Source organism: Oncorhynchus tshawytscha, linkage group LG05 (genome assembly GCF_018296145.1).
Source record: "Oncorhynchus tshawytscha isolate Ot180627B linkage group LG05, Otsh_v2.0, whole genome shotgun sequence".
Classification (NCBI taxonomy): domain Eukaryota; kingdom Metazoa; phylum Chordata; class Actinopteri; order Salmoniformes; family Salmonidae; genus Oncorhynchus; species Oncorhynchus tshawytscha.
The window spans coordinates 56,338,514-56,366,343 of NC_056433.1; the positions used below are offsets into that span (position 1 = coordinate 56,338,514).

The 27,830-nt window shown below is 44.9% G+C and overlaps 1 protein-coding gene across 2 annotated transcripts in view; it reads right to left on the minus strand.

The window, feature by feature from the left end:
* Window positions 1-581: 581 nt before the first annotated feature.
* Window positions 582-27,830, minus strand: part of LOC112250919 (uncharacterized protein C1orf21 homolog) — a 32,446-nt gene continuing 5,197 nt past the window's right edge. Inside the window, exons 2-7 of one of the 2 annotated variants that reach the window (XM_024421472.2) lie at window positions 17,680-17,841; window positions 13,589-13,718; window positions 3,762-3,847; window positions 2,292-2,362; window positions 1,569-1,629; window positions 582-1,309 (exon numbers count right to left, since the gene is read on the minus strand). In XM_024421472.2, coding sequence (XP_024277240.1) covers window positions 1,262-1,309; window positions 1,569-1,629; window positions 2,292-2,362; window positions 3,762-3,847; window positions 13,589-13,679 — 357 coding nt within the window. In that variant the 5' untranslated portion in view covers window positions 13,680-13,718; window positions 17,680-17,841 and the 3' untranslated portion in view covers window positions 582-1,261. The remainder of the gene's footprint in view (window positions 1,310-1,568; window positions 1,630-2,291; window positions 2,363-3,761; window positions 3,848-13,588; window positions 13,719-17,679; window positions 17,842-27,830) is intronic. The other variant, XM_024421473.2, reaches the window with a different exon arrangement.

The following is a 27,830-nucleotide window of genomic DNA, read 5'->3' on the forward strand; positions in this document are numbered from 1 at the left end:
AACATTCACCCAAAACATCACAGCCTATTAACATAACACGTGGCTAAAGAATGACAGGAATACAATGGCATATGTGTGTGTGTGTATACACATACATACACATGAGTCTATCTGCATTGGTCTGTCTGTATGAGCGTGTGTCTGTATGTACGAGTGTGCACTTCTGTGTCTGCATCTATGCATATGAAGTTGAGTGTGTTTCACATAGCCAGGGCCTGGTATATTAGCGTTGAGGGTATATTTAAGAGGACAGGTTGTGTAGTGACACATGAACTCTGACCTATAGAGCTGTAGGCTGCAGGAGGTGATGCACTAGGATAGAAGCCAAAAACAAAACAAACAAAAAACATTTAAAAAAAAACTAAAAATAATGAACTGGATCAACATAATAAAAAAGTCCTTCAAAAAGGCAGGAGTTCAGAGTTTCAAAATAAGCCACTCACTGACTCTTCTTTCTCTTATTAAAATATCTAGGTTTCTTTACCCCCCCTCCCCTCCCCCTACCCTCTGGCAGGTCCTCTGGCCCACTGCAGCAGCGAGCCTCCGTTGTCTGATGGGGGTTATGGAAGTGCCTCCCCCTCCCCTCCCCTACCCTCTCGCAGGTCCTCTGGCCCACTGCAGCAGCGAGCCTCCGTTGTCTGATGGGGGTTATGGAAGTGCCTCCCCCTCCCCAGCACCTCTCTTTCTCTATCCACATCTCTGCTCCTCACAAGCAAAGCACAAGTCAGGGCCATGGAGGGTGGAAACCATGAGGGTGTCTCCCAGACTCCCATAATGCTCATTCTTCCTCTGTTCGTCCTCCTTCTCCATGTTGTAGTCATGGGGTGGTATACACAAAGCTGGACCAGGGACCACAGTACAGTTCACTGGGGTGGTAGTTGGGGTAGAGGGGAGGGTCCCTCCATAGTCCTGCAGGGCAGTGAGTCCACATGTCGGTTTGCATGTCCGTCTCCATGTGCGTCTCTCCATAGTCCTGCAGGGCAGTGAGTCCACATGTCTGTCTGTATGTCTCCTCGTTCGTCTCTCCCTCCAGTAATCCACTCAGGGGCCCAATGGGACGACAGCCAAGAGGGGGGCAACAGTCTTTGAGAATAGCTATCCATCTCGCTTTCACACACAAAAAACCTACATGCTCACACAGACACATACAGAATCACATACAAAGGCAGTGGAACATACATACACACACTGATTCAGACGAACATGCACTCGCACACACTCTGGGAGGCTCTCTGTCGGGGGTTGAGTCAGGCCTCGTTTGCTATGTCCCATCCTCTGCCTCGTCTTCCTCTGAACAGTAGTCCTGTCCCTGTGGGCACACCACAGATGAGACAGAAGAGAGTGATGAGAGGCAGGACAGATAGCATCTCCGTAGGATAAATGGAGAAGTTAGATAAGACGGGTGAGTTGATAGGACTAAAGTAGTCTTTTAAAGTCCTAATCTGAATGCATCTCAATTTGAAGTATTTCCTGCCTGTCAGAGTTTGCTTTTAGCAGCCCCCAATCTCACAGGAGACGGTCTCTTTAAAATGTTCAGGTCCTGCTGGCTGGTCCCTCCCCCCCCTCACCTTCTCAATCTTCTCATCCAACATCCTGAAGAACTCCTGCTGGCTCTCTGATGTGTGGATACTGAGAACGAGGGAGGGAGAGAGAAAGTGAGAACGAGGGAGGGAGAGAGAGAGAGAAAGTGAGAACGAGGGAGGGAGAGAGAGAGAAAGTGAGAACGAGGGAGGGAGAGAGAGAGAAAGTGAGAACGAGGGAGAGAGAGAGAGAGAGAGAGAAAGTGAGAACGAGAGTGAGAACGAGGGAGGGAGAAAGAAAATGAAGGAGGAAGTTAGAGGGGGAGGAAACAGGAGGCAACAAACACACCACTAGAATTTTCCATTACACCCCCCACACACACACACACACACACACAGTTCTAAACCCCCGCTTCGGCAAGAGCCTTCGTGGTTATAGAGGAATTTGAATAATCATTTTATGGAGTACTCCCAACAAAGGTCTATAATCCAAACGCAAACTAAATACAGCTCCAGCACCCATGCTAATCCACTCACAATATCACCAAACAGAAACAGAGCCACAATACATGTCTGGAAACAAAAGACACTAGCCACTCAGCTCCACTAGTGATAACACACAGATTTAATCACACTGCCCAAAACCATTTATGAATACATATAAAAAGTACAGTAACACCAATGACTAGCTGATAACATGTACACACAGTGGTATTACACACATTTTATTATTACACTCACTTTGTCACAAACAAACATGTTATTACTCACTTTGTCCTGTTGGCGTTGGCTCCAGAGCCTTCTTTGTGCGGTTTCCCCCTGTACTGTAAAGAGGTCTTCTCCTGAAACACACAGATCAGCTCATAGTTCTAACCCACAACACTGCACACAGAGCCCCCTGAACCCCAATCTGCCCATGTAGTAGGCATGGGGGGATAGAATCTACCTGACCCACCAGCCAGGGCCCTAAGGTTGGAAACATCCGTACCCTGCTGTGTTGTGTGTCCTTATGGTTAGGGGACTGACAGGTCTGTGGCTGAAGGTAAGAGTTACCAGGCCCAGCTGTGGCCCTGGTGCTGGGAAGAGACAGGCTGGCCTACCCCTGGTGCTGGGAAGAGACAGGCTGGCCTACCCCTGGTGCTGGGAAGAGACAGGCTGGCCTACCCCTGGTGCTGGGAAGAGACAGGCTGGCCTACCCCTGGTGCTGGGAAGAGACAGGCTGGCCTACCCCTGGTGCTGGGAAGAGACAGGCTGGCCTACCCCTGGTGCTGGGAAGAGACAGGCTGGCCTACCCCTGGTGCTGGGAAGAGACAGGCTGGCCTACCCCTGGTGCTGGGAAGAGACAGGCTGGCCTGTAGATCTCGTGCATGAGAGCCTGGTCTGCTCTGCTCTTGCCTGGACCCAGACGCTGGCTGGGATGCTAAAAGGGACTGACCAGGGGAAAAACCTCCTCACCGGCCTGGATCTTTAGAGGTGCTGGCTGTGCTTTGGAGGAGCATGGCATGCCAAGGGTTTAGCATGTTTTAAACTAGGAGCTGCCCTCTCCACAGCCTTCAGATCACTCTGCTACTGCGTATGCTCACTACAGGCATTTCATGGATATGCAGCGTCACAAATAAATCTATTTGTTGGTGTGTGCGCACTTTGACTCTGCAGGATTAAAATGTGCGTCTGTGAGAAACAGTCCCCTGTGAGTAGTTCCCGTTAAGCTTTCTAAAAATAGTAAAAGTCACTTCTGAAAATGACATTTGTTCTGCTGCATGTTTTAAGCCAGCTGTCGCATATGTCGAAACTAATGCGACTATGACGACGGCAGCACATTCACAACACTGGTGGAATAAAGAGACACTGAAATGACAATCAACAGTAGGGTAGGAGTTTCATTCCTCTCGAGTTTTGATTCCTTTCCTTCAATCGTTACCTCATCCAAAAGGGTGTGCACTTTTTCCTGGTTATTTTACAGTGTTTGTAGGAAAGAATAAATCTTAGCTATTGCTCACAAAATATAGGCCATGAAGGAAGGGGTTAAAACAGCCTTTAGTGCTGCCACATTCCAACACGTTGTCTCTACCTGCTCGGGAGGCACCATGGCTGTGTGTGTTGGGTGGGGGGCTTCTGTGGACATGTGCATTTAGCACAAACACTGTCTGTTTGCATGTGTTGATAGAATGTCAAAGAGGACTGTGTTTTCTGTGTGTTGATGAACAGTCAGACTGCGTGTGTGTGTGTCTCCTCTCTCACCAGGTTCTCCTGGTTGCGTGCGTTCACCCGGTCCTCCTCTCCACGCATGTACTTCACCTCCTCCACTCCTTTCATCTTGTACTCATCTGTATGGAGAGAGAAAAACCAGAGAGAACAGTTAGATAAATAAAACTACTCCTGCATACGAGTGGCACTGCACATTCACACAGAGAAACCCCACCCAATAGTGGACGGAAAAACAGGTAACTATATTCCTGAGGAGATATCCACAGTTTTCTGAGAAAGCAACACACACACCATGTATTATCAGCTGGATTCTGTGTATTTGGCCCTCTCTCTGAAATAGACTCATATGACTGATAGGAAGGAGTGGGAGGGTGGGATGTGCAGTCAGTCTATTTGAATGGTCTCTGTAGCCTGTATGCTGTTCTACTTCTTATCCTCTCACTGTCCCACACACTCTATTCACCGCTCTCTCCTCACACGGTCTCACTCACTCCCTCCTCTCGTCGTCTGTCTCTGTGCTTCAGTCCCTCAGACGCAGCATCCTCCCTGACACCTGTATCACCTGTGTGTGTGTCACACTGTGCGTCATCAGTGTGTGAAAGACATCAACATCAGATCAGACACCCTAGAGGGCAGACAGGACTAACTATGAGGAGAGACGGGGGATAGAGAGAGAGGGAGGATAAAGAACACGTCGTTTTCTCTTCTGCTGCCTGGGGAATGTAAACATGCCAGAGCAAAGCAGCCCGCCTGAACACGCCTACACACACTACCTCAAACAACACACAGTGAATCAACCATCAGACACTGTGGCTTAGTAACAGAGACAGGTAACAGGAGAAAAAAACGGCTAACACTGAGCAGACATTAAAGGCACATGAATACATGAAGAATGAACCTATAAGGACGGAGGAAAATGACTATTGCATGGATAATGTTTTTATCTATTCCCATCCGTCTTCTTTTAGCCTGGTCCCAGATCTGTCCAGGTATGTCCTTGTATGGCATGACAATAACAACAACAGGCAGTTGGCTAAAGCACAGAGCTCTGGGACCAGGTTGCCTACATTTGTCCATATTGGAGTGGATGTGTATCAGTGAGTGTTCGTCTCCACTGGCTGTGACAGACGACGGGGTGAAACAGATGCGACAGGGCTGCTTGCTGCGTCTTAATGATGATAGGGCCATTTTAGGGACAATGACAGAGAAAGCGATTCTATTTTGAGAAAAACTGATTCTCTAATGTGGACATCTTTCTCATTAGGAGCTGGAGCTCTGTGTCGACCTTTAAGAGCTGACTGAGTGGCTTTGTGTCAGTTGGAACTAGTGTGTGTGTCAGTTTGAGAATGAGTGTGTGTCCATTCCCAGTCAGGCTGAGTGGTCAGAGCAGGCTGTCACTCTCTCCTTTCTGCAGTCTGCCAGTCAGAGCCCCCTGCCTGGTCAGGCTCCCTCCCAGCTTAAACTGTGTCTCCATAGGACTGAAGCAGACATGACATTTACACTAACCCTGCCCTGTGATAGAGAACGACCGATTATCATCCATCTACATAGCAAAACTGCTGCTATGCCAGTCACCGCTCACCGCCTGAGCCACGAACACTGCACAATGCCGTGGAATGTCTCTGGGTCTAGGACCGAAAGGCTACTCAACAGCTTTTACCCCCAAGCCATAAGACTCCTGAACAGGTAATCAAATGGCTACCCGGACTATTTACATTTTGTCCCGCCCACCCCCACTTTATACTACTGCTGCTCTGTTGATCATATATGCATAGTCACTTTAACCATATCTACATGTACATACTACCTCAATCAGCCTGACTAACCGGTGCCTGTATTATAGCCCCTCTCCTGTATTATAGCCCCTCTCCTGTTATTTTTCACTGCCTTTATTCCTTTACTTACCCATTGTTCACCCAATACCTATTTGTAACTTAAAAATTGCACTGTTGGTTATGGCCTGTAAGTAAGCATTTCACTGTAAGGTGTTGTACTCAGCGCAGGCAACAAATAAACTTTGATTTGATGAGGGAAAAACCAGCAGCAGCAAGCTAGCTCATTCTCCAATAGAAATGTGCAGTACTGAGAAACAGATTAACAGACTGACTAAAATCGAACTCCTGTTGCAAGTATCAGTTTAGTTTAATCCACTAATAATAAGGCTCACGCTGACGTGCCTGGACATGCATGCAATAAGCAAGCTAGCTAGCTAAGCAGAAAGCTATGTGACCTGTTAGCAAAGATTACAGATAACTAACCCTTTCATCTGATGTGTTAGCTACTGTGCTAGCAAGCTGGATAGATGAGTCGTTTTGAATTTCGTCCTGGCTGCTACTTTTCCCAGATCACAGATGACTGAAAATAAGCATCCGTGATCACAAATCATGACATTGGACCCACTTGCACTGAATAGATGTTCATTTAGATTGTCAAACTAACTGTGCCTATACGATGTCCTTCCATACAGTTGTGACATGTTGGAGTGATGCTTCTATGCAAATGCTGATCAGTACACTAATATACACAAGTGTACAAAACAGTAGAAGCACCTTGCTAATATTGAGTTGCACCCCCTTTTGCCCTCAGAACAGCCTATATTCGTCGGAGCACGGACTTCAAGGTGTTGAAAACGCTCCACAGGGATGCTGAACCATGTTGACTCCAGTGCTTCCCACTGTTGTGTCTAGATGGCTGGATGTCCTTTGGTGGACCATTCTTGATACACACAGAAAACTGTTGAGCGTGAACAACCCAGCAGCGTTGCAGTTCTTGACACTCAAACCAGTGCGTCTGGCTCCTACTACCATACCCTGTTCAAAAGGCACTTAAATATTTTGTCTTGCCCATTAACCATCTGCCTGGCACAGACACAAGCCATGTCTCAATTGTCTCAAGGCTTAAAAATCCTCCTTCAACCGGTCACCTCCCCTTCATCTACACTGACTGAAGTGGATGGAACAGGTGACATCAATAAGGGTTCATAGCTTTCACTTAGTCAGTCTATCATGGAAAGGTGTCCCTAAAGTTGTGTCCACTCAGTGTAAGTCCCACATGGAAGACAAAACAGATTGTTTGTCATCTGTAGCACCATTGACTCCACTGATCAGTCAGAATAAGCTCAATAACTCAATGTAATGCACACACTCCTATTGAATATGCAATCACCTGTATTGTGAGAGTAGGCTAATGCCATCTTAAATTCACCCAGTTTACCAAGAGATTTATCATTCAAATAAATAAAATACAATTATTACCATTATGTAGTTAGATTGTTTTTACCAAAAATTGATGTCACTGGGACATTTTGTCACCAACATTTTCCAATTTAATGATATTGAATATCGGCCATCGGCCTCCTTGACCATAAAAAAAAAACTATTGGTCGTCCTCTACTGCCTGGGTTGGTTCCCTAACAATATACTATGTCAGAGCAGGAGTCATTATTACTGCCCTGCAAGCCCGCCGGGCCCTGCAAGCCTGCCTGGCCAGGTAACAACACTATATTCCACTATTTTCCTAGCCGTTTCGAAATGAAAGGGGCTTATGTGATCTCATACTAGGGGAGACTATTACTCTCATATTACTTACAGCTCAAGTCTAAAGAGGATGTTTCTTATGCACACGTAATCTATACTGAACAAAAATGTAAACGCAACATGTAAATTGTTGGTCCCATGTTTCATGGGCTGAAATAAACAATGCCAGAGATTTTCCATAACCACAAAAGCTTATTATTTCACTCAAAATTTGCACACATTTGTTTATGTCCCTGTTAGTGAGCATTTCTTCTTTGCCAAGATAATCCATCCACCTGACAGGTGTGGCATATCAAGAAGCTGATTAAACAGCATGATCATGACACAGGTGCACCTTGTGCTGGGGACAATAAAAGTCGACTATAAAATGTGCCGTTGTCTCACACAACACAATGCCACCGATGTCTCAAATCAAATGAAATTTATTTGTCACATACACATGGTTAGCAGATGTTAATGCGAGTGTAGCGAAATGCTTGTGCTTCTAGTTCCGACAATGCAGTAATAACCAACAAATAATCTAGCTAACAATTCCAAAACTACTACCTTATAGACACAAGTATAAAGGGATAAAGAACATGTACATAAAGATATATGAATGAGTGATGGTACAGAGCAGCATAGGCAAGATACAGTAGATGGTATCGAGTACAGTATATGAGATGAGTATGTAAACAAAGTCCCATAGTTAAAGTGGCTAGTGATACATGTATTACATAAAGATGCAGTAGATGATAGAGTACAGTATATACGTATACATATGAGATGAATGATGTAGGGTATGTAACATTATATTAGGTAGCATTGTTTAAAGTGGCTAGTGATATATTTACATCATTTCCCATCAATTCCCATTATTAAAGTGGCTGGAGTTGAGTCAGTGTGTAGGCAGCAGCCACTCAATGTTAGTGGTGGCTGTTTAACAGTCTGATGGCCTTGAGATAGAAGCTGTTTTTCAGTCTCTCGGTCCCAGCTTTGATGCAGCTGTACTGACCTCGTCTTCTGGATGATAGCGGGGTGAACAGGCAGTGGCTCGGGTGGTTGATGTCCTTGATGATCTTTATGGCCTTCCTGTGACATCGGGTGGTGTAGGTGTCCTGGAGGGCAGGTAGTTTGCCCCCAGTGATGCGTTGTGCAGACCTCACTACCCTCTGGAGAGCCTTACGGTTGTGGGCGGGGCAGTTGCCGTACCAGGCGGTGATACAGCCCGCCAGGATGCTCTCGATTGTGCATTTGTAGAAGTTTGTGAGTGCTTTTGGTGACAAGCCGAATTTCTTCAGCCTCCTGAGGTTGAAGAGGCGCTGCTGTGCCTTCTTCACGATGCCGTCTGTGTGGGTGGACCAATTCAGTTTGTCTGTGATGTGTACGCCGAGGAACTTAAAACTTACTACCCTCTCCACTACTGTTCCATCGATGTGGATAGGGGGGTGTTCCCTCTGCTGTTTCCTGAAGTCCACAATCATCTCCTTAGTTTTGTTGACGTTGAGTGTGAGGTTATTTTCCTGACACCACACTCCAAGGGCCCTCACCTCCTCCCTGTAGGCAGTCTCGTCGTTGTTGGTAATCAAGCCTACCACTGTTGTGTCGTCCGCAAACTTGATGATTGAGTTGGAGGCGTGAGTGGCCACGCAGTCGTGGGTGAACAGGGAGTACAGGAGCGGGCTCAGAACGCACCCTTGTGGGGCCCCAGTGTTGAGGATCAGCGGGGTGGAGATGTTGTTGCCTACCCTCACCACCTGGGGACGGCCCGTCAGGAAGTCCAGTACCCAGTTGCACAGGGCGGGGTCAAGACAGAGGGTCTCAAGCTTGATGACGAGCTTGGAGGGTACTATGGTGTTAAATGCCGAGCTGTAGTCGATGAACAGCATTCTCACATAGGTATTCCTCCTGTCCAGATGGGTTAGGGCAGTGTGCAGTGTGGTTGAGATTGCATCGTCTGTGGACCTATTTGGGCGGTAAGCAAATTGGAGTGGGTCTAGGGTGTCAGGTAGGGTGGAGGTGATATGGTCCTTGACTAGTCTCTCAAAGCACTTCATGATGACGGAAGTGAGTGCTACGGGGCGGTAGTCGTTTAGCTCAGTTACCTTAGCTTTCTTGGGAACAGGAACAATGGTGGCCCTCTTGAAGCATGTGGGAACAGCAGACTTGGATAGGAATTGATTGAATATGTCCGTAAACACACCAGCCAGCTGGTCTGCGCATGCTCTGAGGGCTCGGTTGGGGATGCCGTCTGGGCCTGCAGCCTTGCGAGGGTTAACACGTTTAAAATGTTTTCCTCACGTCGGCTGTAGTGAAGGAGAGTCCGCATGTTTTGGTTGCGGGCCGTGTCAGTGGCTCTGTATTGTCCTCAAAGCGGGCAAAAAAGTTATTTAGTCTGCCTGGGAGCAAGACATCCTGGTCCGTGACGGGGCTGGTTTTCTTTTTGTAATCCGTGATTGACTGTAGACCCTGCCACATACCTCGTGTCTGAGCCGTTGAATTGAGATTCTACTTTGTCTCTATACTGACGCTTAGCTTGTTTGATTGCCAGACATCTGATGAAATTGTGAGTTTGCAAAACTGAAGAATTTCTGCATAAACTGTCAGAAACTCATCTGCACGCCCGTTGTCCTCACCAGGGTATTGACCTGACTGCAGTTCGGCGTTGTAACCGACTTCAGTGGACAAATGCTCACCTTCAAATGGCCACTGGCACGCTGGAGAAGTGTTCTTCACGGATGAATCCCGATTTCAACTATACCGGCCAGATAGCTCTGAAGCAACGAGTACAACAGCGTGTTCCAGTTCCCGCCAATATCCAGCAACTTCGCCTAGCCATTGAAGAGGAGTGGAACAAAATTCCACTGACGACAAACAGCCTGATCAACTCTATGCGAAGGAGATGTGTTGTGCTGCATGGGGCAAATGGTGGTCACCAGATACGGACTTTTTTATGCACACACCTTTTAAGGTAGCGTGCATTCGGACAGTATTCAGACCCTTTGACTTTTTCCACATTTTGTTACATTACAGCCTTATTCTAAAATGGATCAAATCATTTCCCCCCTCATCAATCTACTCACAATACCCCATAATGCAAAAACAGGTTAAGACATTTTTGCAAATGTATAATAAAAATAAAGTACTGCGTTGAAGCACCTTTGGCAGCGATTACAGCCTCGAGTCTTCTTGGGTATGACGCTACAAGCTTGTCACACCTTCTCTGCAGGTCCTCTCAAGCTCTGTCAGGTTGCATGGGGAGTGTTGCAGCACAGCTATTTTCAGGTCTCCAGAGATGTTCGATCGGATTCAAGTCTGGGTTCTGACTGGGCCACTGAAGGACATTCAGAGACTTGTCCCAAAGCCACTCCTGTGTCATTTTGGCTGTGTGCTTAGGGTCGTTGTCCTGTTAGAAGGTGAACCTTCACCCCAGTCTGAGGTGCTGAGCAGGTTTTCATCAAGAATCTCGTTACTTTGCTCCGTTCATCTTATCCTCAACCCTGACTAGTCTTCCAGTCCCTACCACTGAAAAACATCCCCACAGCATGATGCTGCCACCACCATGCTTCACCATAGGGATGGTGCCAGGTTTCCTCCCGACTTGACACTGGGAATTCAGGCCAAAGAGTTCAATCTTGGTTTCATCAGACCACAGAATCTTGTTTCTCATGGTCAGAGTATTTTAGGTGCCTTTTGGAAAACTCCAGGCGGGCTGTCATGTGCCTTTTACTGAGGAGTGGCTTCTGTCTGGCCACTCTACCATAAAGGCCTGATTGGTGGAGTGCTGCAGATATGGGAGAACCTTCCAGAAGGACAACCATCTCCACAGAGGAACTTCCTTAGCTCTGTCAATGTGACCATCGGGTTCTTGGTCACCTCCTTGACCAAGGCCCTTCTCCCCCGATTGCTCAGTTTGACCGGGCAGCCAGCTCTAGGAAGAGTGTTGGTGGTTCCAAACTTCTTCCATTTAAGAATGAGAGGCAAATGTGTTCTTGGGGACCTTCAATGTTGCAGAAATGTTTTGGCACCCTTCCCCAGATCTGTGCCTCAACACAATCCTATCTCGGAGCTCTACGGACAATTCCTTCGACCTCATGGCTTGGTTTTTGTTCTGAAATGCACTGTCAACTGGGTGTGCCTTTCCAAATCATGTCCAAATCAATGGAATTTACCACAAGAGGACTCCAATCAAGGTGTAGAAACAACTCAATGATGATCAATGGAAAGAGGATGAACCTGATCTCAATTTCTAGTCTCCTAGCAAAGGGTCTGAATACTTATGTAAATAAGGTATTTCTGTTATCACTTCATCATTAAGGGGTATTTTATTTGTAATAAAACAGAAAACATGACTAAAAACCTAATTTCACTGTATGGGGTATTGTGTGTGGATTGATGAAGAAAACAATGTATTTAATCAGTTTTAGAATAAGGTTGTAACAAAATGTGGAGGAAGGGATCTGAATACACTATCTATGACCATCAGATGCATATCTGTATTCCCAGTCATGTGAAATCCATAGATTAGGACCTAATTAGTTGATTTAAAGTTCAGTGATTTCATTATATGAACTCTTAACTCAGTAAAATCTTAGAAATTGTTGCGTTTATATTTTTGTTCAGTGTAAAATCAGTTAGATACGTCCTGAATTACATCATGTAGTCAGCTGCGTGAGGCTTCATATTGCATTCGCAGTTCTTAATGTCCATTCAACAATAGCCCCATAGTGACTATATAAACTACAATACAACCAATACACCCACTCACAACAGTCTGGCCAACTACAAATCAAATCGTAAAACTGCAACAAGACAACAAGTGACGTGCTAAAACAAACAAGTAAGGCAACACAATTAATCAGAAAGTGTTGCCATTTTCTCTCATTCCCCCAGTGTTTGTGTAAAGGAGCTCAGCCTTTCCTGTTGTGCGAGTAAGGTATCGATGGATGGAGGAGGGCAGGGAGCCGTGAGCCAATGTTGCGATAAGGGAGAGAGGAAGGAAAGGGAGGGGGAGAGGAAGAGGGAGTCGTTGAACAGCCGGGGAGGACATGGAGAAGAAGGGAGATGTTTTAATACGGAGAGGAAGGAAGGAAGACAAGAAAGTGAGGCCCTGGAGAGGAAAGGGAGGAGGAGATAGATGAACCGAGAAGGGAAAAGAGAATCTTTCATGCACGTCATCTTCCTCTCAAGGAATATTACCCTTCCTCCTCCAATCAAGTGTCACGATGCAGCCATTCCTTAAAAGAAAAAGAGGAGTGACTAATAGAGGGAGGGACAGAGTGATAGGGGAGGGTCAGAAATAAAGTCAAAAAGGAGAGAGAGAGGCACAAAGGTCAGACCAATAACTATGGGTCCAACAGAGAGAGAGAGAGGGCGTAGAGAGAGTAATAGAGGGAGGGAAAGAGTGATAGAGAGCTAGGGAGGGAGGAATATAGTGATAGAGGGAGAACAGACCGATGCCGCCTGTGGCTCGTCGTCTGCCATTTCCGGTGTGGGTATTCCAGCGTGTTGCTCCTAATTCTTAATCTGTCTCTAATCCCTCATCCCATCTCTCTAATCCTATCCACAGCACCCAACCTGCCCAGCAAGCAGCTAGAATTGATGCTGTTAACTAGATACACTTTCTTAACCCTCTCACCCGCTCTCTCTCTCTCTCTCTCTCTCTCTCTCTCTCCATGTCCGAGCTCTAAAACATGAAGTACTAAGAGGACAGAACACCCAAACCACTCAGCCATCCTAGAGGCTACTGCACCAAGTAGTATTCACACAGGGTAGGAGGGAGGAAGAGAAATAGAATGGGTAACATGACACATATTGACGTTTTCTGAAATCTGCACTGCCCGTGTCAGCAACTTGGCATTCATTAATAAAATATATAGCCTGATGTACTCATTTAAAAACGTCAGACTAAAAAAGGTGGAATAGTCAAGCTGCCCTTGTAGAATAGAGATTGGTTATAGAGCGAGACCAGAGGAGCGGTAATACAGATAACATAGCCAACAGGCCAGTGTGTGGGGAGTGGACATGCTACAGATGTGTAATTCTATTTCTACGGGACATGCTACAGATGTGTAATTCTATTTCTACGGGACATGCTACAGATGTGTAATTCTATTTCTACGGGACATGCTACAGATGTGTAATTCTATTTCTACGGGACATGCTACAGATGTGTAATTCTATTTCTACGGGACATGCTACAGATGGGGACGACGTTCTACAGGTAAAGGAAGCCTGGTCAGCAGCTGACAGAGTGGAGAGAGATTAGGCAGGCAGGTGTATATAGAGACGGCTACAGGTGCGGCTGGAATGTAGATGGTGTACTTTATGACACTGTGTACTGACCGGTGAAGAGGTCTCCGTTGCTGTAGGCCTTGCCCCGGCCCTCCTCGTCGCTGGGCACGGCCGACACCTGCTTAGCAGAGGTGCAGCCCATCGCCTCACTCTCTGGCTCCTCTTCTCATCGCACTCTCACCTAGAGACGGATAGAGGAGAGAGTGGTGGAGGTGGGTGGGAGGAGAGAGTGGAAAGAGAGAAAGTTAGAGTCCATAGCAGCTGTTGACAGATAATTACATTGGTTGACACAGGCATTGTATTTGAATGATGACTGGGAGAAAGCTAGACAATCCCAACCTCTGAGCCTGTCACTGAGGAGAAGGGGTGTCAGTCACACGCACAATGTCACAGGCACAGAGTATCAGACTGTCAGTCACGGGCAATATACTGTCACAGACAGACTGTCAGGAACACACACACTATTGTCACAGGCATAAAGGAAAACACTGTCAGAGACACAGCATGGCAGCATTAGCCACCACCAACAGCCAGTCAAATAAAGAGAGACACAGATACATACAGAGACAGACAGAGATACTGGTCTCTCTTTCCGTGTGTCTCAGAGACAGAGACACAGAGCGGTCCGACAGAATTAAAAGAGGGTCGGCTAGGAAGAAAAAGGAGAGAGAGAGAGAAAGAGAGAGAGAGGTAGAGGAAAAAAGAGAGAGAGAAACAGGTTGGAGAGAGGTAGAGGAAAAAAGAGAGAGAGAAACAGGTTGGAGAGAGGTAGAGGAAAAAAGAGAGAGAGAAACAGGTTGGAGAGAGGTAGAGGAAAAAAGAGAGAGAGAGGTAGAGGAAAAAAGAGAGAGAGAGAGAGGAAAAAAGAGAGAGAGAGAGAGGAAAAAAGAGAGAGAGAGGAAAAAAGAGAGAGAGAGGAAAAAAGAGAGAGAGAAATGGGTTGGAGAGAGGTAGAGGAAAAAAGAGAGAGTGATGGGAGGCCAGAGAATAGATGAGTAGAGAGAAATGGTCCAGAGCATCAAAAGGCTGTTGACACTCCTCCTCTGTGTCCCGCCCCTCATTTGAAGCTGACAGGAGGACATTGTTTACTTCAAGCCCAGCCTTCCTCCAGCCAGCTGTCTGACCACTGCACAAAGCACCAGGTGTGCAGAGGAGTGTGTGTGCAGACTGAATAGTGTGAGCGTATATTGTTTGCATGCGTGTTTGAGAATTGTGTGTGTGTGTGTGTGCACGTGTCTTTCACAGCTTTCTTGGCTAAATAGTATTCATCTTCTGAGGTTGAGGGGAGCTTACACAGGTCTTTGTTAAAGGTCCAGAGAGTGAGAGGGATTCTTCGAGGGGGGCTAGAGTCACACACAAACAGCGCTCTCATTGGCAGCAGCCCAATTCTGCCTGACTACAGAGGATGGGTTGGTAGCCAACAGAGTCACCTGTGGCCTGGTGGCGAGGCCCACCTCAGATAGTCCCTTATCACTGCAGCCCAGGTTGCTCAGGCACTGAGAACTGCATGTTCGTATCTGAGCTGGAGCAACTCAATTATGGCTCAGACCATGGAGTCTGGCTGGGCACATTTCTTAAGCGTGCAGACAGGTGAGGTGAGAGAGAGAAAACCTCTAGCTCTCTTCCTGACTGAATCGTATGCCATAAGTGTGTGAAAATTCCAGTTCCAATGAATGGATGTCTAGTTAGGAATCTCACTGTCCTCGATGTGCCATCCTAGCCAGGTCAATAGTGTTTGGGCTGTGTGTCAGAAGAGCAGAGCGTTGAGTTTGCAGAGGGGATGTGGACAATGCAGGCCTGTCAGCTAGGAACAGATGTGGAAGGGTGTCAATGGGACAAGCTTACGCTGCCAGCTAAGACCCTGACACCAGCCAGATCCAGCACTCACACACACACACACACACACATGATGATATCAATACACACACACACACACACACACACACGTTGCAAGGGCAGAGATAGTTAGGCCTAACAAATATGCAGGTTGCAAACCCACTTCCAGTATTCTGCCGTTAGGCCTCTCTCTGCATTATACCAAAGGGCTACAACTACTGTACACCTGCTTACATCATGCTTTTTACTCAAGGATCAACAAAAAGCTACAAGCCACATTCTAGTGTTTTACCACACACACAGTCTCAGTCTACCTGCAGGTCTGTGAGTAGTGGAGCTGAGGGGTATGTGTACATGAACAAGCAAGCTTGCATAAACACGTGCACACAAGCTCCCTGTTTTTAGCCTCGTTATTGTTGTCATTTTCTTACTTTCATATTGCATTGTTTACTTGAGTTTATTTAGTAAATATTTTCTTAATTCTATTTCTTGAACTGCATTGTTGGTTAAGGGCTTGTAAGTAAACATTTCACGGTAAGGTCTACTACACCTGTTGTATTCGGCATATGTGACAAATAAAATGTGATTTGATTAGTGAAGCTTATGTGCACGGGTTTATGCAAGTGCGCTTGTGTGTGTACACATATCCCCTCAGCTCCACTACTCACAGACCTGCAGGTAGAGTAATGCTCTGTGTGTGTGTACACATATCCCCTCAGCTCCACTACTCACAGACCTGCAGGTAGAGTAATGCTCTGTGTGTGTACACATATCCCCTCAGCTCCACTACTCACAGACCTGCAGGTAGAGTAATGCTCTGTGTGTGTACACATATCCCCTCAGCTCCACTACTCACAGACCTGCAGGTAGAGTAATGCTCTGTGTGTGTACACATATCCCCTCAGCTCCACTACTCACAGACCTGCAGGTAGAGTAATGCTCTGTGTGTGTACACATATCCCCTCAGCTCCACTACTCACAGACCTGCAGGTAGAGTAATGCTCTGTGTGTGTACACATATCCCCTCAGCTCCACTACTCACAGACCTGCAGGTAGAGTAATGCTCTGTGTGTGTACACATATCCCCTCAGCTCCACTACTCACAGACCTGCAGGTAGAGTAATGCTCTGTGTGTGTGTACACATATCCCCTCAGCTCCACTACTCACAGACCTGCAGGTAGAGTAATGCTCTGTGTGTGTACACATATCCCCTCAGCTCCACTACTCACAGACCTGCAGGTAGAGTAATGCTCTGTGTGTGTACACATATCCCCTCAGCTCCACTACTCACAGACCTGCAGGTAGAGTAATGCTCTGTGTGTGTGTACACATATCCCCTCAGCTCCACTACTCACAGACCTGCAGGTAGAGTAATGCTCTGTGTGTGTACACATATCCCCTCAGCTCCACTACTCACAGACCTGCAGGTAGAGTAATGCTCTGTGTGTGTACACATATCCCCTCAGCTCCACTACTCACAGACCTGCAGGTAGAGTAATGCTCTGTGTGTGTACACATATCCCCTCAGCTCCACTACTCACAGACCTGCAGGTAGAGTAATGCTCTGTGTGTGTACACATATCCCCTCAGCTCCACTACTCACAGACCTGCAGGTAGAGTAATGCTCTGTGTGTGTACACATATCCCCTCAGCTCCACTACTCACAGACCTGCAGGTAGAGTAATGCTCTGTGTGTGTACACATATCCCCTCAGCTCCACTACTCACAGACCTGCAGGTAGAGTAATGCTCTGTGTGTGTACACATATCCCCTCAGCTCCACTACTCACAGACCTGCAGGTAGAGTAATGCTCTGTGTGTGTGTGTTGTAAAATGCCATGTTCAAAGAGATACATGCTCAGTAGTATGTGTGAACCTTCTCAAATGCACAGCTGTGCCAGGAGCTTTCAGCCACCATAGAGCCTGAAAAACTGGCTGGGCGGGCCCGCCTATCCTGGAAAGGGAAGGAGCGAAAGGAGGGCCTCAGAGTATGGTTAAAGGCCCGGTCTCTGGGGCCTTTCGTCAGCCATGATGACAGTGACAGGGACAGAGTCAGCGGTGGGACCAGGGTTGAAACTAAGAAACCCTGCATTCTGTCTCTCTGACACAAAAGGACAACTCCTGAACCAAATCACCATAATATTTACACTAGCCAACAGCAAACCCATGTAGCTCACCACTTTCTCTTGTCCCAGTTTAAACACTACATCAGCCTGACAAGCCGGCAAGCCGTGCCAACACACACACACACACACACACACACACACACGCGCTCGTAACCTTGTACACCCTCAGAAAAATAATACCTCTTCTGAGTGTGGTGTTATTGTTCTTTGTGCACGTCTCCATTCTCATGTTCTGCTTGGAGCACCTCTTCTCATTCTCTCTCCATTGTAGTGGGCACAAGAAGAAGTGGCTGTGGGGGAGGGAGGACGATGTACAAATAACAGATCCTCTGTTTGGGAGAACTGTCATGTGACAATGAGAGAGAGAGAGAGAGAGAGAGTCAGTCAGATACAGAAAGGAAACGGAAAAGTTTCAAAACATATTGTTGCGTACACGTTGGCACCAGGACAGGAGTATTTTTTTGTTAGGCCAATAAAACTAGCCAAATTGAAAATGAGATGGCTGTATGGCTCACTGTATTTCCTGTGCTGTCTGCTCTGTGGCTTAGGGCATGACAGAGAGAGGGGGAGAGAAGGAAAGAGAGCGAGAGGAGTGAATGACCAGAGCTCAGAGGCCACTGTTAATAACCTCGTTTATCAGAAGAGTCATTGAAATCTAACGTCGAGTTAAAGTTCAGATTCATTTGACCTAGTGTTCAGTCACAGCCCTGAGGAGCGAAAGGAAATATGGACCGTTTCATAGGACAGAGAGAGGTTCAGAAAAAGGAAAACGTACAGTTAAAGGAACGAGGTACAGATTGGCGAGGAGGACTAGCTCCGTGGACTCTTAATGTCCGGAAGTGGGATCAATGTCACCATTGGGATCTGTACAGTTGCTTTTTTCCCTTCACACGTTTGTGTCAAATTAACTCGTGACATTCCTGGATTACTCATATTAATAAAGTCTGATTTAAATCAACAAATATGATAGTCAGTTGAAAAAAGGTTATGGGTACAAGAGTGTGTACATATCTGGCTGTGTTGGAAAAATCACTACATATTCCATTGAGCCAAGAGGGGGGATGCTACCCATTGTCACAGTTCCAAGACCAGTCAGAAATGTCCAGCCAATGACGCCGGTGGATCTTAAAACTGAACTTGGATCGGCTTTAAGTAGCAATGATATCAGTCTCGAACCAGTCACGACTATACAACAAAACAATACAGAAATGTAAGTTTCTTTCCAGCTCATTTTTTGTTACATGATTGTATAGCTAGCATGAGCTTTGAAGTTGAGGGTACAGTATATGAAGTTTGGCAATGAGGACAAAAACTAGCATAGTTCAGCTAGCCGGCTAGTTTAGCCAGGGAAAATGGTAGACATGTTTGTGTGTGTGCCAGCTGGGTGCCCATGCACACTAGGCAGTTCAGGAAACAGATTGTAGTTTCTATGTCCTGATATCAGGAACTGGTGGCGAAAAGTTAGATGAAACAATTCAGAGATTGAAACAAATAAAATCAGATGGCATATTTAAGGAGAGCAAATCGATATACAATCCCAAAATCAGCTGTAACTGCCAATAGTAAAACAAAGCTTAAAACAATGTTTGAGTGAACCCTGTAAACAGAAAATGAATGGTGAATTTGGTTCCGGACACACTATAGGGAGTCAACGACTGATCATATTCACCTGAACGAGCTCAAACCCCTGACGGCGCGATCCTAAAAATGTCATACTGCGTTCCCTCCTTCAGGGAACAGTAGTTATATATTCACGTCCCCTTTCAGTCGGTCACTCTGTGTAACATACTATGGGGACATACAATCATGCTGCAAGACGGCTGAGAGGGTACCAAGATGGGCTGCCGTGGGCCTCCTAAGCACACAGGCTCCAAAATGGGGTCAGAGCCTCATGACACTTGAATTGTCAGAGCACCATACAGGGAACCAGAACCTGCTGCAATTTGGCTATGCACACTGACCCGTTGCCACTGCAGCCCAAGTCCAGAGACCCCATGGATCCAAGAACAACACTTATCTTGCGAGCCTGAAATGTCAGAGCTCGGACAAGGAACCGCAAGTCCAAAACAACTGGACATCTGGTCGTGACTTGGTAAAAGGTACACAGGTTCTGCATAGCATTGACCTTATGCATAGCATTGACCAGAGTCTATTGTCCACGGCATAAACCCACAGGTTCCAGCAATAATCTGGAAACTGTGTTCTCACGCTCTGCCACGAGAGTAGAGCCGTCAAATCGGGACACGCCGAGATGGCAGCCATATAAATCTGCAATGTGGAAAAAGAAAGGCCCTGTTGGAAAAGCTAAAGCAACAACAAAATGTCTACCAAAGAACTCTGAAAAGGATAAACCAACCCTCAAACGCACACGACTTCTACGAGAGGGTTGTATAAGACACACGCGCCGACTGTATCGTCGTAATCACGGTCGAGGGTAAACCCCTAGCCGTCAAAATTCAACCTTTCAGGGGCCAAACACACAGCTCTCGTCTGCCGTCGTGAGTGGCAAACGCTCCCGTACGCCTGGGATAATAGATCAACGACATGGAACCCGCCACGGGTCCCCGACCAACAGAGGGATGGTCTCCGGGAACCAGGGTTGTCACTGCGCTAACGGGGAGCCACCAGAATCAACACAGACCTTTCTGTCGGACCCTGGCTAGGCCCCTTTTGTCAATCTTTACTAATGTCCTGCCACCGGCACTGGGTTAAGTCTGTGTGTGCCGATGCCACAACACTATACACGTCAGCTACCACAGCAAGTGAAAATCACTGCAACAGAAGAGCTGCAGTCAGTTTAGAATCGGTGGCAAGAAGTGAAATATTTTGGACTAGTTTAAACACTAAAAGCATTGTATTTGGGACAAATCATCCACTAAACCTCAAAAAGAAATATTGTAATGAATAATGTGGAAATTGAGCAAGTTGAGATTAAACTGCTTGGTAAATCCCTGTATTGTAATGCTGTCATGGTTAAAACATATTGATGCAACAGTAGCTAAGATGGGGAGAGGTCTGTCCGTAATAAAGCGCTGCTTTGCTTTCTTGACATTGTTATCAATAAAACAAATTAGTTTTGTCCCACCTGAACTACTGCCCAGTCATATGGTCCAGTGCCACAAAGAGGGACAGAGGCAAATTATAGTTGGCCCTGAACAGAGCAGCACAGCTAGGCCTTAAATGTACACGAGAGACATGCCACCAGAGGTCTCTTCACAGTCCACAAGCCCCAAACAGACTATGGGAGACGCACAGTGCTACATGGAACTCTATTCCACATCAAGTAACTCATGCAACCAGTAAAATGTGAACAAAACCACTGGATAAAACTAAACCTTATGGAACAGCGTGGACTGTGAAGAGAGACACTGAGGCACACACACGCAAGCTAGCATACACTCTACACACAGGTACACTAACATTGTTATACTGCTGTATTATGGATTGTAGATATGTTGTGGTAGAGTAGTGTGTAATGTGTTGTGTGATGTTTTATTTTGTTTATAAGGCGAGCTGAAGCCACAGAATGAATGCGAGCCCCAGTGTTCCCAATGGGGCAGTTCTGACGATTAGGGACAGGAGTTTTACAGTAGGGCCAGAGATCTCATGTCATGTGGTCAGGGTTACACTCTTGACCCTATTTATGGACTTACTATCACTGTGGCCTGGCCTGTGTATCAGACTGTATCACCGTCCTGGTATAGTAGTGTTTTAACTCATTTACCATGTTATCACCTTCTCTAGAGTGGCTCTCTGCTCCCTCCCAGACATGCCCTCCCAGATCAACAAACAGCAGAGCTCAGGTCAACCCCTCGTTGCTCTCTTTCACTCAGCTGCTCCAGGTCCGTCCGAATCACTCTGACAAGTCTGGGCGGACAAACACAGTATGGCCATGAATGTTCATTAGAAATCATTACCACTGCATCAGATACAGTATATTTCAATCTGGATCTAATTGAGTCTCTGCAGCAGGATAATTGGTGAAGCAGCTTCCTGTGTGTGACTGACCAGGGTGGGATTGTATGGTAATTATTATTTCATTTGCAGGGTGGAAAACCTGAATAATAGAATAGAGTTAGAAGATGGGCTCCCTTTAAGTAGGTGCAAACAAGCAGAATCATGTCTCAAAATGGTGTTGCATATTTCCTGTCAAATTATAATAACATTTTGTGAGAAGATCATGTCACTATCTTGTGTTGTAGCACTGCAAACTAGTAGGCTCTCTGTGTCCCATCTGCTTATACTCTGAGATCCATATATAGCGTGTGGTCCAGGTTATCTGGCCTGCAACAGAGCAACACCCATTTTCTGTTCTGGGGGCCCTGTTCTGCAACGCCTCCAGGCTCCAGCACCACTCTGCACTGCTGGTGCACATATTACCTCAACTAACCTGTACATTGACTCGGAATATAGCCTCGTTATTGTTACGCTTTTCTTACTTTAGTTTATATTTTCTTAACTCTTAATTTTTCTTAAAACTGTAAGTAAGCATTTCACGGTAAAGTCTACACCTGTTGTATTCGGCACATGTGACGAATAAAATGTGAATTGATCTCTTGCCTCTGCCTAGGGTTGGGCGACATCCAGATGTCCATACTGTTTCTGTACCATACCAGGATATACAGTATTATCGAATGTGCACACAAGGGGCGCTATAAATAAAATACCTGGATCTTGACCCAGGAGGGGATTGAATGTCTACTGTAACCACGAAGCTTGATCTGGACATCTAGACACTTAGCAAACCAAATGCATATCCCTGAGCTGGATAATTCATTTGACATGTTAGATTTCTTAGTTACGATAACTTTAAGTTATAAGCAGCAGCTTGGCATGCACCACAGCAGACCCCCCAAGGAAAAAAAATCATACCATATATTTTGATATATACCGTTTATACTAGAGGTCGACCGACTATGATTTTAACGCCGATACCAATTATTGGAGGACCAAAAAAGCCAATTCCGATTAAAATCGGCCGATTTATAATATAATTTTTAAAATTTGTAATAATGGCAATTACAACAATACTGAATGAACACTTATTTTAACTTAATATAATACATCAATAAAATCAATTTAGCCTCAATTAAATAATGAAACATGTTCAATTTGGTTTAAATAATGCAAAAACAAATTGTTGGAGAAGAAAGTAAAAGTGCAATATTTGCCATGTAAGAAAGCTAACGTTTAAGTTCCTTGCTCAGAACATGAGAATATATGAAAGCTGGTGGTTCCTTTTAACATGAGTCTTCAATATTCCCAGGTAAGAAGTTTTAGGTTGTAGTTATTATAGGAATTATAGGACTATTTCCCTCTATACCATTAACCTTTGACTATTGGATGTTCTTATAGGCACTTTAGTAATGCCAGAGAAACAGTATAGCTTCCGTCCCTCTCCTCGCTCCTCCCTGGGCTCGAACCAGTAACACAACGACCATTTGCGCGCGCTAACTAGCCATCCATATCACTTCGGTTACACCAGCCTCATCTCAGGACTTGATAGGCTTGAAGTCATAAACAGCGCAATGCTTGACGCACAATGAAGAGCTGCTGTCAAAACGCACGAAAGTGCTGTTTGAACGAATGTTTACGCGCCTGCTTCTGCTTACCACCGCTCAGTCAGATACTTGTATGCTCAGTCAGATTACATGCAACACAGGACATGCTAGATAGCATCTAGTAATATCATCAACCATGTATAGTTAAGTAGTGATTATGATTGATTGTTTTTTTATAAGTTTAATGCTAGCTAGCAATTTACCGTGGCTTACTGCATTCGCGTAACAGGCAGTCTCCTTGTGGAGTGCAACGAGAGAGGCAGGCCGTTATTGCGTTGGACTAGTTAACTGTAAGGTTGCAAGATTGGGTCCCCCGAACCGACAAGGTGAAAAATCTGTCGTTCTGCCCCTGAACAAGGCAGTTAACCCACTGTTCCTAGGCCGTCATTGAAAATAAGAATGTGTTCTTAACTGACTTGCCTAGTTAAATAAAAGGTATTAAAATAAATAGGCACCAAAAACACCAATTTCCGATTGTTATGAAAACTTGAAATTGGCCCTAATCAAATCGGCCATTCCGATTAATCGGTCGACCTCTAGTTTATACCAGGTAGGCTTGGGTGTTGCCCAAGCCTACCTCTGTCCAAAAGTAAGAAACATACCCTGGCCTGCCCCATGTACCACTGGACTCTATACACACACACCGACTCAAGAGTGGGGGTAGAGACAAACACACACACAGCAATATGCATCATGCAGTGCCTGAGCTTTGTGAGTCAGTACCTAGAGGGATCCGGTTGTGCTGGCCTAGTGCTTTCTGCACTGCAATACACCTAACTTGAAACCAAATGCCACTCAGCAATGCCAATGACCGACTACCACAAATAGCATGTGCAGAGGTACTAACACACATGCAGTCAGGACACACAGAACCCCAATAATAAACAGTATGTACCACCTACTGTATGTACCACATTCATTGATTGTGCGCAAGTACAATAGCTTTGGTCCAGTTTTCCACAAATACTCATTTTTTGCTAGTGGTTGTACTAAATGATTCTCCAATTAATAAAGTTGCTTTTGTTTACAATGTGAACCTAGCTAGTCAATGTAGCTGGCTAGATGGCTAGTAGTAGCTTATTGACTTCATAAATCTTAGTAAAATAACCAGTGGTGTATAATCGAGGCCATATGCAACCAAAATCAACTTAATTTCATTATTCCAATTCACAAGATAGAATGAACGTGAGTGTCAGCCATCAAGAATTTAACCTTGCGATTCTTTGCCGCTGGCCATTGGACGTGAAGCCGCTTTCATTGACTTCAAAGGAAGAGTTTCCTCAACGGATGAGGAATATGGGCTTTTCGGTGAGCACTGATGCCGCCCGGTGATAAACAGTGCCCACTTTGTCAAAAGCAGGGGTGCAAAGTATTTTGCTTGTCCATTCCCAGCATGCCTCTCCAGGGTGCTGTTGGAGAGACGTTGCTGCTGCGCTCTACCAACGTTCCGGCAAAAAGAAACATAAATCATGTCGCAGATATAGGGTATGGTAGAAAGAGTATGTGGACTTTTCTGTAGCCTACAGGCTAGAGATAAATGTACGAGAACGCAATGAGATGGGCACTTTTTACATCATGCAGGTTTCGCCAATCAAATAGCAGAACCTAAAATGGTGCCCAATTAAATAAAAAATGCGTTGTCAAGTTAACAAACATATCCTAAAAACAGGACAGGTCGGTCAAAGTAAAATGGACCATCACAACTGTTGTCCGGGATTTTCACTCCATTGTCATGATCAGTGCTTTCAAGTTTGACAAGCTGATAACAACAAACAATTTAATACTTCTGCATTTCCCGCTGTGTAAACATTGCAAATAGGCTCAAGATAACTCCTGATAAAGTTGGGTAGCTGATATTTAGAGCTTAAAATAGCCAAACTGAAGTCACAGGAATCAGGACTAATAAAGTTTATTCAACAGTCTGTTTTTACAAATGGTGGACCTGGACATGGATGGGCCTTCATAAAATTCCATTGCAGCATACCCTAGCAAGACCCCAAAAATGGGCCCTGCAAAACTAGAATAGTCCCAGTAAGCAAAATGACATTGAAAAGATGTGTAAAATAAGTATTTTCCAGACATTGAAGTTAGGTGAAGACACATTTTCCATACGTTTAAAATGCACAATTTTCCAGGACGGTGAAAAATTCTTATTTTTTTGTGTGCGGTCCAGATCGGCCTTGATTTCCACATCCACGGACACTGGTTTTTGTTCCGATCCAGACAAAATCTGAACCAATCATAGGAGTCTATGTTTGGTTCAGATTTTGTCCGGTCTGGACTAGAGGTCGACCGATTAATCGGAATGGCCGATTAATTAGGGCTGATTTCAAGTGTTCATAACAATCGGAAATCTGTATTTTTGGACACCGATTTGCAGGATTTTTTTTTTTTTACACCTTTACTTAATCTTTATTTAAAAGAGGCAAGTCAGTTAAGAACAAATTCTTATTATCAATGACGGCCTAGGAACGGTGGGTTAACTGCCTTGTTCAGGGGCAGAACGACAGATTTTTACCTTGTCAGCTCAGGGGATTCGATCTTGCAACCTTACAGTTAACGAGTCCAACGCTCTAACCACCTGCCTCTCATTGCACTCCACGAGGAGCCTGCCTGTTACCCGAATGCAGTAAGAAGCCAAGGTAAGTTGCTAGCTAGCATTAAACTTATCTTATAAAAAAAACAATCAATCATAATCACTAGTTAACTACACATGGTTGATGATATTACTAGTTTATCTAGCGTGTCCTGTGTTGCATATAATCGATGCGGTGCGTATTTGCGAAAAAGGACTGTCCTTGCTCCAATGTGTACCTAACCATAAACATCAATGCCTTTCATAAAATCAATACACAGAAGTATATATTTTTAAACCTGCATATTTAGCTAAAATAAATCCAGGTTAGCAGGCAATATTAACCAGGTGAAATTGTGTCACTTCTCTTGCGTTCATTGCACGCAGAGTCAGGGTATATGCAACAGTTTGGGCCGCCTAATTTGCCAGAATTTTACGTAATTATGACATAACATTGAAGGTTGTGCAATGTAACAGCAATATTTAGACTTATGAATGCCACCCGTTAGATACAATACTGAACAAGGCGTTTATTCACTGAAAGAATAAACGTCTTGTTTGAGATGAGTTTCCAGATTCGACCATATTAATGACCTAAGGCTCATATTTCTGTGTGTTATTATGTTATAACTAAGTCTATGATTTGATAGAGCAGTCTGACTGATCAATGGTAGGCACCAGCAGGCTCGTAAGCATTCATTGAAACAGCACTTTCGTGCGTTTTGCCAGCAGCTCTTCTCAGTGATTCAAACACACCCCTGTTTATGACTTCAAGCCCATCAACTCCCGAGATTAGGCTGGTGTAACCGAAGTGAAATGGCTAGCTAGTTAGTGGGATGCGCGCTAATAGCGTTTCAAACGTCACTCGCTCCTAGACTTGGAGTAGTTATTCCCCTTGCTCTGCATGGGTAACGCTGCTTCGAGGGTGGCTGTTGTCGAGGTGTTCCTGGTTCGAGCCCAGGTAGGGGCGAGGAGAGGGGTGGAAGCTATACTGTTAAAGTGCCTATAAGAACATCCAATAGTCAAGGGTATATGAAATACAAATGGTATTGAGAGAAATAGTCCTATAATTACTACAACCTAAAACATCTTACCTGGGAATATTGAAGACTCATGTTAAAAGGAACCAGCTTTCATATGTTCTGAGCAAGGAACTTAAACGTTAGCTTTTTTACATGGCACATATTGCACTTTTACTTTCTTCTCCAACACTTTGTTTTTGCATTATTTAAACCAAATTGATCATGTTTCATTATTTACTTGAGGCTAAATTGATTTTATTGATGTATTAAGTTACAATAAGTGTTCATTCAGTATTGTTGTAATTGTCATAATTACAAATAAAATAAATGTTTTTTAAAATCGTCAGATTAATCGGTATCGGCTTTTTTTGATCCTCCAATAATCGTTATCGGTATTGAAAAACCATAAAATCGGTCAACCTCTAGTCTGGACAGGCCTTGATTTGGTCCAAACATAGGCATCTATAAATAAATTTAAAAAAAACTTTAATTCAGAAACGAAAATGGACTTGATGTCAACATCTGGAAAATACGTATTTTCAACGTCCAGAAAATACACCTTTTCAACATCCTGGAAAATATGTATTTTCACCTTTTATTCAGAGTTGAATAAATTGAACCAAACTTCAATGTCTGGAAAATACATTTTTTCAATGGCGACACATCATTCATGTTTAGCAAAAAAAAATGTAATAATATATTTTAAATATTATTTAGGCATTAATAGGTGTCCTATAACAGTTTGCAAACAATTTAAAAAACACATCTTTGAGTTAATAAAGTTACATACAAACATGGTCTCTTTTCTGCTTTCTTGAGTAAGGCAGCTCCAAAATGCAGGTGTTTCAGCCTGGCTCAGTGCTTTCTGTGGGGGTGGGGCTGCAAGCTGAAAATACGGAGTGTAGGGGTTGGTAATGTTCTCTAGTTGCGCCGTGATTGACTCAGTATTCTGTCACTTATGGGGACCCTACGTCACCGCAAAAGCTAGGGGGAGAGGTTAGGCCATTTGATCTGAAAGTGGTTGGGCTCGAAATCTAGGGGGAGAGCTAAAACAATTCAAGCCCCTTGGGTGCTGCCATAAAGTTACATTAGAAGTGTACATCAAAGAAGGTTCAAGGTCATTGGCCACAGATACAATGATTTCAAATCATGTTATATCTACAGTAGCTTTGA